At 50.9% G+C, this 11,851-nt stretch overlaps 1 protein-coding gene across 1 annotated transcript; it reads left to right on the forward strand.

Annotated features, from left to right (window-relative positions):
• The first annotated feature begins 779 nt into the window (after positions 1-779).
• LOC115274160 (cytochrome P450 2E1) lies at positions 780-11,851 on the forward strand. Its single transcript, XM_029917585.1, has 9 exons — positions 780-967; positions 1,920-2,079; positions 4,748-4,897; positions 5,251-5,411; positions 6,041-6,217; positions 7,247-7,388; positions 9,882-10,069; positions 10,504-10,645; positions 11,440-11,851. The coding sequence occupies exons 1-9, from the start codon at positions 791-793 to the stop codon at positions 11,628-11,630; spliced, it is 1,488 nt and encodes a 495-aa protein (XP_029773445.1). The 5' UTR covers positions 780-790; the 3' UTR covers positions 11,631-11,851.

Raw genomic sequence — 11,851 nt, forward strand, 5'->3', positions numbered from 1 at the left:
GGGGGGAAAAGAGGTGGTGGTGATGGTGGAGGGCACTTGAGGGGAAGAGCACTGGGTGTTGTATGGGAAACAATTTGACAATAAAATATTATGGAGAAAAAAAAGAATAATTATCTCCGATTTTTCTACAATAAAATAAACCTTTTTCTAATAGATATTAACTTTTCCAAAATTGGTCAATTCTTTTTCTTTCTTTTTTTTCCCTCAATTTTCCAGTTGCTTTGACTAAATGGAGTGGAATTCGGCTGTTGAATTTCCCTGTTCTAGCACTGTGAGTTTCACTGCTGGTGATTCAGGTACTACTGGGGGCTGCTCAGATGAACCTGATCAGATGTGAAAAGACTTGCATTATGAGATCTAGCATTTGGCCGTGGAGACAGCTGTCAGCACATAAATGATGCAGCACATAGATCCTGCTCCCAAACAACAGATGTAAACACAATCTGAATCCTCCTGTCCAAACCAGTGTCCATGGTCTGACCTAAAGGTTGGTGATATTCCTCTGGATGTTGGGTTGGCTGACTTTGGCACAGATGCCAGCATCCAGTGTTGACAGGCCCTGGAGATCATAAAGTGGGTGCTGGGATGGAGCTTCTCGGATGCAACCACTACAGGAATCAGCCTTTGAAATGATGGCCAACAGTAGTTAATTATAAATTAGTATCTTGAGGCAGAGGAAAAGGAAGGTGGCATTGGTTGGCTGGTCACCCTCCTTCCTGAAAGTGCATTATAAAAGCTTTGCCTCTCTTGCAGAGCATCTTCACAAGTCAGTAGTGGCCTCAAAAGCACCATGGCTGCCCTAGGCATCACGGTTGCCCTGTTGGTGTGGGTGGCCACCCTAATGTTGATCTCTATCTGGAAGCAGATCTACAGCAGCTGGAAACTGCCCCCCGGCCCTTTCCCACTGCCCATTATTGGGAATCTTCTCCAGTTGGATTTCAAGAATGTTCCCAAATCTTTAACCAAGGTAGGTGAAATATTGTTGATATGGGGTCGGAGAATTCACAGATTAGATGTAACATGTGTGCATTCAATTCATTGTCACACAAGTTGTTATTCAATACAGGCCTGTTATGAATGAACTGACTTAACAGTAATATCCAAGAGTGATAGTAAAAATAGTTAGCTAGTGGTACAGCATGGGCATGGAACCATTGAGTGGGCATTGGCCATGGTCATCCCCAGAGGCCTCTGCTTGAGCCAAGTGTTAACTGCTCTGTCACTGGATGTATTGGTGAGGCCAGTGTGGCTGGGGTTGCTGCTGCTGTTTGCCGCTGCAAAGCAAGGAGAAGCCATGGATTCACACCAGGTGCACACTGTAGATGACAAAGAACAGGGTGAAAAGTGGTGTCAACCAACCTGTGTGGTACCTTCACCTATAGTTTTTGTGAACAGTGAATGAGCTAAAGAATCTAAAAACTGAATGAGTTGCTGAATCTATTACATGAGTTAAAAACAGAATGCCATAGAGCACAGAGCGGGCTTCATAGTGTTTGCAATAAGGGAGATGTTGACAGTGTTTTGTGCACCATGGAGGATGGGCTTGTGGAGGCCAGTGCTGGCTCAGGGTCCTCCTGCAGCAGCCGGGGTCCAGGACCTAGACTGGGGACAGCAGACAGTGGGGGTGATGGGACAGATGTGGTCCAAGGGGGCCACAGGGGAGGGACAGGAGTCATCCCACCATGTTAACTGTGTCCACACATGTGTCCTGGTGCCTGGGTGTGCTGGAACTTCCATCCCTGCAGAAGAAAGCCGCTGTGGGGAGGGTCTTCCCAAATTGGGCTGGACAAAGACTGTCTTTCCCCAGATCCCTTTGTGTTCTCTTCGTATATAACAACGCTGGGGGTCAGTTTAAAGCCTGTCCCACCTTTTCCCTAAGTTCCCAGTGGCCTCACTTGGCTGCTTGCTGGTCTCTGCAGTTGGCGGAGCGGTATGGGCCGGTGTTCACCGTGTACCTGGGCTCCCAGCGCACCGTGGTCCTGCATGGCTATAAAGCAGTGAAGGAAGCCCTGCTCGACCACAAGAATGACTTTTCCGGCAGAGGAGAAGTCTTTGCATTTGAGGCACACAAAAACAAAGGTGAGCTCCACTTCTCAGAGCACCCCCATGTGTGTGGGGGGTACCAGCCAGGTCTTGAAATACCAGTGATGATAGCCACATAGTAAATAATACAAGATAGAAAGGGAAAGAGACCGACAGACAATTCAGGTGCTCAGTACATACTTTATTGAAAGCTACCATGATAAACTCGCACTAAAGAAGATAGGACCTCAAGCACCCGCACACTGATGAACAGGGCAGACGTGCTTTCACAGAAATGCTATGGAGGAAAATGCCTCCAGTGGTTGAGCTGTGCCGCATTCCTCCTGCAGACACTGCAGCCTCAGTCTAAAGCTCTTTCCACTCAGCCTCACCTGTTCATGGGTGTTGATGCTCCATCCTCCAAGGCCCCTCACCTGAGATGAGGCACTGATACTGCTGAGCATTCTGCTAGTCTGTGGGGCTTAGCTCAGCTGTGGTTCACATTCTTCAAGGAGGAGGCCTCCTATTCCGCACCTGGGGTGTTCTTAAACCAGGGAAGGGGCTGAGCACAGCCCCAGCTCACCAAAGGATTTCCACATGATCCGTCTTGCCAGCCTCACCTCTCTTTCTTGGGCAGCCTATGTCTCTAGAGCCCTGGGTTCCCTGTGTCACCTCCTGTTGGGGTCTGGAGGCCTGCCTGGTTTTCATCTGAGTGACTCCAGTCCCTACCTCCTGTGTCTCCTGGGACATCCGGGAGCTCATGGGGTTACCTGCTCACAGCTCCTCCAGTTCACAGCCCTGTGAGCTCCCTGCCCATCCCTGCCCGTTCCCTGACATTGCATGCTTATTATTTTCTACTTGTTGTCACTCTCATTTTAGTAAGATTCTAAAGCTAATTAGAAATAAAGCAGTGTCATTCTCCTGCTTGATGTGTTTGGTCTGAGTTCTCTTTCCTGTTTCTTCTATTCCTACCTTCCAGGAAGATGCTTTGCATGCCAGCATGTTCTGTCGCTGTCAATGGCATTTGATTTTCTTTCTTGGATGTTGTGGGTTTTAACCTCTGTGGGGTTGTCAAAAGCGAAGTCAACTACTCAATCTTTGTCATTAACACAACAGGAGCTTTGCTGCTCCACAAGAACACAAGTCGTGGGGTCAAGGAGCTCTGTGCTGGTTCCAGGGAGCCCTTATCTGCCACCCCTGGTCCAAGTCATGGGTCCCTGAATGCAGCCAGGCAGGGGCCACATTCACATTCCAAGGGTTAGACTCAAAGGGGAGTGGTTTATCCCCTCCTGCTTGGGCTCCCAGGTCCTGTCTTCACATGTCCAGGTAGCCCAGACTCTGTACATGGGAGACCTCTGGTTCCCTAGGGATAACAATGCAAATTTTAATTATCAGCATAATAATATTGTGCACAGGGTGCATGTTAATTAAAAAAAATTTTTTTTTATTTCAGTAGATGTTTAAAAAACTGTGACGGAGAAGCATTATTGTCTCCATCTCAGCCTGTTTTGGACTCCGAAGTCTTGGCTCCACGGGAGTCTCTCTGTCTCTGTCTCTCTTTACCATTTTAAAACAAACTACCTCCCTGCCTGTCCCTCCTCAGTCCCCTATGTCACAGACATTGGTGGGAGGGGAGGGCAGGGGGTTTCCACTGGGTACTCATTCCCTCTTCCTACTTTCCCTGCCAAGCTTCTTGGGTTCTCAGGACTGGGGGCCCAGCTCACAGCTCTGTCTTCTGGCCTACTGAGCACACACACTTCGGTCCCCCCACTTGTCTGCCCTGCATCCTGGGTCAGCAAGTCTGCTGCGGCCGCTGGAAGGTTGAGGCTGCCCTCCCCCTGAGGCGATCAGTGGGTCCCACAGACACATGGGAATGTGGTCATGTGTGCCCTGGGCTCCCTCTTAGGCTCTGAGCTGTGTCCCCACTATCCACCCAGCAGCCTCCACAGTGGCCAGCAGGAATCGGGAGTTAGCATGCACAGACTTGATCCCAGGACTCCATCCCCAGCTGTGTTTTTAACTGAACCCTGATTCTAACCTCTAAGTAGGGCCTTGGGTATTGTGTACCTTCTTTGCAACCACACCCAGTAGGGATGCATGCTGTCTGTCGGTCCACCTGTCTGTCCGCACCTCATGCTTCCCTGCAGGGTGGAACTGAGACCCTCAGTGTCGCATCTGGCTGTGCCACATCATCTCACTCCTCCCTGTCCCTCTCAGCCAGCCAGACTTCCTTCTAGAATGTACCTTGCCTTGGCCTGCCTCAGACCTTTGCTTGCACCTCCAAGGGGAACTTGAGTGAGGTCTTCCCAGATCCAATGGTTGGCAGAGTCTGGGAGTCGAGTGACAGCTCAAGTTTTAGTGAGGACACTTTCTGTGAAGCCACAAAGCAGCAGGTCAAGGTATTTGTAGTGAGGAGATTAAAGGTCAGTGGAAACAGGACAGCTTTCTCCAGAATTTTGTTAACAGGCAGGAAAAGGGTGGAGGGAGGTTCCTCTTGCTCTGCAGCTGTGGCTTTGTGTCATGTGGGAAGACTCCAGGCAAAGTGGAAGAAGGTAAACCGGATGTATGAAGGGTGCCCAGGGGAAGTGAAATGCGACGCAGAAAGCGAGCCCCAAGAGGGGAGGCCAGAAGGGCTTCTCCCAAGCTGGGCAGCCCGGGTGCTCGCCCTGGCCCGGGGCATCTGCAGTGACTCTGCACGACTCTGCGCCCGTCCCCTCTTTCCTAGGAATTACTTTCAACAACGGGCCAAGCTGGAAGGACACCCGGCGCCTCTCCCTGAGCATCCTTCGGGACTATGGCATGGGGAAGCGCGCCAACGAGGAGCGGATCCAGAGGGAGGTGCCCTTCCTGCTGGCGGCACTCAGGAGGACGCAGGGTGCGTGCGGCCATGCAGGGCCTGGTCCTTGTGCCACTGCCGGGGAAGGGGGTTCAGGATGGCAGGTCCTTGTGCCACTGCCTGTTGGGGGGCAGCCCTGCTGGCACTGAGCGGGTCGCGTTAACCCACAGGCACCTTTGGCGGATCGGGCTCCTCCTTATCTCGGGGGCTCAAGGGTGCCGTCAAATGTGTTTATCCAGAATAGCTGGAAAGTAAAGGGACCCCAAGTAGGCTCCCCCAAGGCTTTTAGAATTCTGGCAGTGTCCAGTCCACTTCTCCCAGGCGCTGGCAAACGTTAGCGGCGCGGGGTGGGGCGGGGGAGAGGGGGGACCCTGACAGCTCATCTCTTCCAGGCCAGCCTTTCGACCCTACCTTTCTCCTGGGCTACGCCCCCTGCAACGTCATCTCTGATATCCTCTTCCGCAAGCGCTTTGACTACACGGACCAAACGGGTCTGAGGATACAGAAGCTGTTCAATGAGAACTTCAACCTGCTCAGCACCGGCTGGCTCCAGGTGAGGCCCCCCACGTCCCTTAGTATGCACCTGCCCTCGGTTGCTTCGCTGAGGTTGGCAAAGGACAAGGTAGGGAATTGGGGGATGGGCAGGAGCCCGGGGCCCCTGCGGCTCGATGGCCTAGGGGTTGCTTATGGAGACCTCCACGGGGCGCCATGTTCCCTTTGCTGACCACGGAACACTTACCATTTTACCTTTTAAAACAGGACCCCACTGGGGCAGCTGGGTGGCTCAGTCGGTTGGGCGCCGACTTCGGCTCAGGTCATGATCTCACAGTTTGTGGGTTCGAGCCCCACGCCGGGCTCTGTGCTGGCAGCTCGGAGCCTGCCTGCTTCCGCTTCTGTGTGTCCCTCTCTCTCTGCCCCTCCTCTGCTCATGATCTGTCTCTCTCTGTCTCTCAAAAGTAAGTAAATTTAAAAAAAATTTTAAACAGGACCCCACTAACACATGACTTTGCACATCTGATGTTGTGGTGCCAAAAAGTTACTGTGAGCCAAAATGTTCTAAATAGTACAATAAAACAGCCATCAATTCAGGTTGGAAAAGTTATTAGTCAAGTACACAAAACCATGTTGCATCTGGAAGAAAGCATAGTAAGATAATCCTCTCTCTCTTCTTTCTCTCTCTAGCTTTATAATATTTTCCCGAGTTATCTGTACTACCTACCTGGAAACCATAGAAAAGTAATTAAAAACGTGTATGAAATAAAAGGTTACGCTTCAGCAAGAGTGAAGGAACACCAGGAGTCCCTGGACCCCAACTGCCCCCGGGACTTCACTGACTGCCTGCTCCTGGAGATGCAGAAGGTACCGCAGACATGCGGGCATGAGGACGTGCTTCACCTCCTCGTTAGGAGCTGCGACTGCTGGGGGGCCGGGGCGATGCTGCTGCACCCCAGATTGCCCACACTGGCCACATCTCTTGCTCCTGGCTCTACACTACCTTGGCTTCATATGACCACCACTCCTGCTCCCATAGGTGCCAGCCCTGCCTGGCTAGCCTCAAACACCACTGAGGGTCTGCAGTGCTGGCCGGCAAAATGGCTTTCTTGGGGGAGCCATCAATGGCTGTGGGGCTGGTGCGTGGGCCCTTCTTGTGCGTTCCCTCCAGGCTGTACTTCTTAACCATTTCTGATTTTGATGACTGTGTTTCATTTGGCTCGAAGCCCTCCACAGTCCTCCTCAGCACATAACCCCCAAATTGTACATGGGTTCAAGGGTTTCCAGGTCTACCCAGCATTACCTATCTGACAGCCCCCAGGACCCCACCCAGGTGGTGACGCTTCTCCTCCTTCCTTTGACATCCCTTTGGGCTCTAGAGCAGCATGTGAATTCTGTACCTGATTTCCCTAGAAGCTCGTCTATCACAGGGGCCCCTCGCTGCCCTACCCAGTGGCTTCTTGGGGACTTCCCTGCCTCCTGAGAATCAATAGCGCTGACTGTGGGCTTGGTGAAGGTCAAGAGCAGCCTCTGAGACTCTTGGGTTGTTAGCAGAGGCCCCACAGTTCAGCAGCCGTGGGTTGCTGGAGGTCACGGCTCAGCACCAGGGAGAGCCTTTTCCCCAGGACAGCCCTCAGTTCTGTATAAGGAGCACAAGGCTCCACACCCTGGGCGAGGGGCACAATCCTGCCGATGGCCAGTTTTGTGGGAGCCTTGGTTCCCCTAACTGTGCCCTGGAGACGGTCACGTTTCCATGGGATAGCCTCATGCACACTTGCCCCCTTCCCTGTGGAGCTGGCAGGCTTGTCGGGTTCTTTTCTGCTGAGGAAGGCAAGGGTCTCTTACACCCACCTGAAAACACTTTCTGGAGTCCCCGTCTGTCTCTGATATCTGCAGGAAAGATACAGCACAGAGCCTTGGTTCTCCTTGGACAACATTGCTGCCACTGTTGCTGACCTGTTCTTTGCGGGGACAGAGACCACCAGCACCACGCTGAGATATGGACTCCTGATTCTCATGAAATACCCGGAAATCGAAGGTATGCTAAGTAGTGGGCAAAGATTCCGGGGCCAACTGTCACACCTGGACCATCAGGCTGGAGCATTTAAGCTTTAGCTTTATGCCTGCAAAATGGAAACCGGCATTGCTTGTTAACTGTCATGGGAGTAAGACTGGAATCACTGGCATGAATTCGGTGGAAGCGTTCTTGTATATGACAGGGACCTGACACTCTTGAACACCAGTCCCTCCACATCCCACTGACACACACCTGATTTCAGACAAGAAGAGCCAGCACCAGCATGGAAAATGCAATGCCATCTGCATTCCAATCCATAGTATAACCTATTTATGACAGTGAACACAATGTCTACCCTGCCCGTGAACAAGACCTGGCCTCTCAGGCAGAGCAGAGAGAGAGGGCAGGATGGGGCCAAGGCCTTCATGGCATAGTTCACCCAACTGGAAGAATGGGGATTAGAAGAAGGGATCCCCAGGGAGAAGCGTTCCAAGCTTGCCTGCCCTGGAAGCCATTTCTTTCCCAGGGGCTGCTCCTGCACCAGGGCCAGGTGGGACTCAGAATGCCTTCGAGGAGGGGAAGGCATCTGGTGCCACACATGCAGAGGGCCATGCCCCAGAAGTACCCGCCCTTGTCTTGGGCCAAGTAGAGGCACTGAGAGGGCATTGATATGTTAAGAGGGTGATGAGTGCTGCCCTCCCAGGAAAGTGGACGGAAAGGGAGCTGCTGCCTGGGGTGAGGGTGCCCTCATGACTAGTGGCCAAGCCTAGTGTCCCCCCTTCCCCTGGGCTCTGCTCCAGGGGTCTCCGAGGCATCCCAAGGCATGAGTGCTGCTGCTTCTAATAAGCCAGACATGGGTGTAGAATCTCTTAAATATACTGTGTACTTAAGGGTAGGTATCATAGGACATGAAGTAATTTCCCCCCAAGAGTGTGGAATGTTACCTGTTCAGGATCAGATCTGGTCCATCTGACTCCAAGGCCATTGCTTTCTCTGTCTCACAGAAAGGCGAGGGGCTAAGGAACCCGAAGTCCCTAGAGGGAAGTCTTTCACAAATCTGAGAGGACTTCTGACCAGTCTCTGCTAGGGGACTATAGACTAAAAAAGTGTTTTACATGATTAATTATGAGTAATTTCCAATATAGAGAAAAAGAAAATAAATATGACTGACACCAATACCCTATTGCAAAATGTAACATGTATTAACATTTTGCAGTATCTGCTTCAGAGCTCTTGCAAAGAACAGGTTGCAAAGCCAGCCAAAGTCCCTCCTTAGGCCCCCTGCTGCCCACCCCAGACTTGGCAGTGTCCCAGGGTTGCTGTGTGCCATCTCTGCTTGACTTCATACTTTAATGTTTGTTAAGTATCAGCATACAATCCATAGTGTGTGTTTTACATCTTTACCTGGGACCGTATGGCACATAATTTTGTGATTCACTCAGCATGTTGTAAAGGCCCACAGGAAATCTCAAGCTCAGACAGGTCCAGCCCAACTCAAAGGTTGCTGTTACCTCCACCAGAAAGACATGGACACCCAGACCCTACTTTCTAGTTCTTCATGCAGAAGGCCACGCAGATCTGTTTCCATTCTGCCTTTCGCATCCATACATCCTGAAACATGCAATAGACTAGCGTGGGGTAATTAGTAATTAATGCAGAGATTTCACTCCAACTTGAATGTTTATTTTTATTTTTAGAGAGAGAGCAAAGGTGGAGGAGAGGGACAAAGGGAGAGAGAGAGAATCCTTTTCTTTATTAATAGTTTATTGGCAAGTTGGTTTCCATATAACACCCAGTGCTCTTCCCCACAAGTGCCCCCCTCCATCACCCCCCTTCCCCTTTCCTCCTCCCTCTTCAGTCCTCAGTTTGTTTTCAGTATTCCAGAGTTTCTCAGGATTTGCCTCACTTCCTCTCCCTAACTTTCTTTTCCCTCCCTTCCCCTTCCCCTGGTCCCTTGTTAGGTTTCTCCTGTTAGACCTATGAGTGAAAACATATGGTATCCATCCTTTTCTGCCTGACTTATTTTGCTTACCATGACACCCTCGAGGTCCATCCACATTGCTACAAATGGCCAGATTTCATTCTTTCGCATTGCCACATAGTACTCCATTGTGTATAGAGAGAGAATCTTAAGCAGGCTTCACACTCAGCCTGGAGCATGGCCCAGGGGTCAGTCTTACAACCCTTGGATCATGACCTGAGCTGAAATCAAAAGTTGGGTGCTCAACTGACTGAGCCACCCAACTCCCTATCCTCCAACTAGAAGTTTCTAAGACCTTTCTGTTACTATCTACTCCTGGCGTAACAACAACTGGATTAGCTACGATCAACTAGGTGGTAACACGTGCAAGAAACTTAAACAGACTCACAGAACTTGACTGTACTTACGGTACCCAGGACACCTTGAAGCACTGCTGAGAGGGTTCCATGAGTACCTGCTGGGCGGATGGGTAGACGGATGCTGAGCCAGCCTGCAGTCGCTCCTTTACATCTATGCTATTCATACCATGGCAGAGAAACTTCACGAAGAAATCGACAGGGTAATTGGGCCAAGCCGAATCCCTGCCATCAAGGACAGGCTAGAGATGCCCTACATGGATGCTGTGGTGCATGAGATTCAGCGATTTATCGACCTCTTGCCCTCCAACTTGCCCCATGAAGCAATCCAGGACACAATTTTCAGAGGATACGTCATTCCCAAGGTCAGATGTGAGCCTGGCATGCACACCCTGAGCACCACCCCTCCAGCCCATCAGCCAGCTGCCAAAGGGCAGGATATTCTGGCAGATGTGGCTGAACGGTGGGTGCTGGGCCAGCGTTCCCACCCTGCAGAGGGCTGCTTCCCCAGCAGTCCTCACATGGACCTGGTGACCAAGAAATGGAGAAAATCTGGAAAGGAGACCCCTGGGACAGTGCCTGGGGTTTGTGGTATTTCCCAACACCAGAAACCAACAACAGTAACATTTAGCTCTGAGCCCCTCCTCTGATGAGATTGCAGCTCTTGGCACCATTTAGACTTGACCCCTGACTGCTTTTCATGTGGTCCTTAAGCAATGACTTCCCCAACTGGAGGTCCCAGTGGGAAGCCCATGTTCTGTTAACCTGAGGGACCGACACAAGCCTTTGCTCTTTCCAGGGCACAGTCGTGGTCCCAACGCTGGACTCCCTCTTGTTTGACAGCCAAGAATTCCCTGATCCAGAGAAGTTTAAGCCAGAGCACTTTCTGAATGAAAGCGGCAAGTTCAAATACAGTGACTATTTCAAGGCATTTTCTGCAGGTAAGAAGAGTGCAGATGTAGCCCCTTCCCTGGGGAGCTGTCCCTGGTTTGTGCTCTCTGCCATGGCCGTGGGCCTGTACTGGGGCCTGGCTTCTGTTCACAACATGTCCCAGATGTGTTGCTCCGTGTTCACATAGCTTGATGACATCTTCCTACCAGAAGTCCTGGGAATGAGATGATTTATTATGTCAACAAAGCAGATACTTCATTCAGTGCTGAAATTCTTATGTGTTTAATAGGACTTAGTGAAAATCTTTCAAGACTCTAGTACCTAATTCTCCATAATTTTAAACAAGGGTTAATAAGCAAAATCTAATGCTTGGTTACCTGGACTCATCATGGGACCATATAGTCCTCTCTTGGGCCCTTGATCTCCTTCTCCAGGACCTTCCTTCAGGGGTTGGTGGGAGAAAAGATCATACAACCAACTCAGTAACACCCAGTGTTAGAGAGTTTGGCTTCCAACTGTGGCCCCACTTATTTTCTGTGAGATATCAGGCTGAGCACTGGGCAAAGATCACTCTCCCAACCTAACGTATGCTTATTCTGTTGAGTCCTAGTGACGGAGGCCGTATGAAGGCTGGTCTCTGAATATGTCTATCACGGATATTGTTATACTGAAATGTGTTATGTGCTTCCTTTCAACAGGTAGAGAGGGGTCAGTTCTGCTTTAGGATGACAGTTTATCCACAAATCCCCCCCTAACCTGGCCCCCCTCTGCTGCCTCGCCTGTAACAGTGCTGCTGTTTCTTGAAGCCGCCTGAGAGTCTCAGCAGCACTGTTTTCCCTTCCAGGAAAGCGGGTGTGTGTTGGAGAAGGCCTGGCTCGCATGGAATTGTTCCTGTTCTTGGCTGCCATTTTGCAACACTTTAACCTGAAGCCTCTCGTTGCCCCCAAGGATATTGACCTCAGTCCCAGCGTGATTGGGTTTGCCAAAATCCCACCCCCTTACCAACTCTGTGTCATTCCCCGTTCGGGTGTGTGAGGCACACGGGTCCTGGAGACCCCTGTCCTAGGCTCTTTGATGCAGCCTGGGGTCTTCCTGCTCCCCCGCGTCCCCTTGGGCGCCTCCAGGAAGACCTTCCCCACATGGCCTCATCAAGCGCAGTCAGGGCTTCCTGGGGAATAAATTGGGCTAGGGATGACGCTTTGACAGAAAAGTCCAAAACAGGTTGTGTAAAACTAATTAAACAAATTGAAATAATC

This window comes from Suricata suricatta, chromosome 2, assembly GCF_006229205.1.
Source record: "Suricata suricatta isolate VVHF042 chromosome 2, meerkat_22Aug2017_6uvM2_HiC, whole genome shotgun sequence".
NCBI classification, from domain to species: domain Eukaryota; kingdom Metazoa; phylum Chordata; class Mammalia; order Carnivora; family Herpestidae; genus Suricata; species Suricata suricatta.

What these genes read in the sequence shown, in the direction of transcription:
- LOC115274160 (XM_029917585.1), top strand. Translation starts at nt 791, where the DNA reads ATGGCTGCCCTAGGCATCACGGTTGCCCTGTTGGTGTGGGTGGCCACC. An exon ending in TTCCCAAATCTTTAACCAAG is followed by an intron (nt 968 to 1,919) that starts GTAGGTGAAATA and finishes TGGTCTCTGCAG; the next exon opens with TTGGCGGAGCGGTATGGGCC. An exon ending in GGCACTCAGGAGGACGCAGG is followed by an intron (nt 4,898 to 5,250) that starts GTGCGTGCGGCC and finishes CATCTCTTCCAG; the next exon opens with GCCAGCCTTTCGACCCTACC.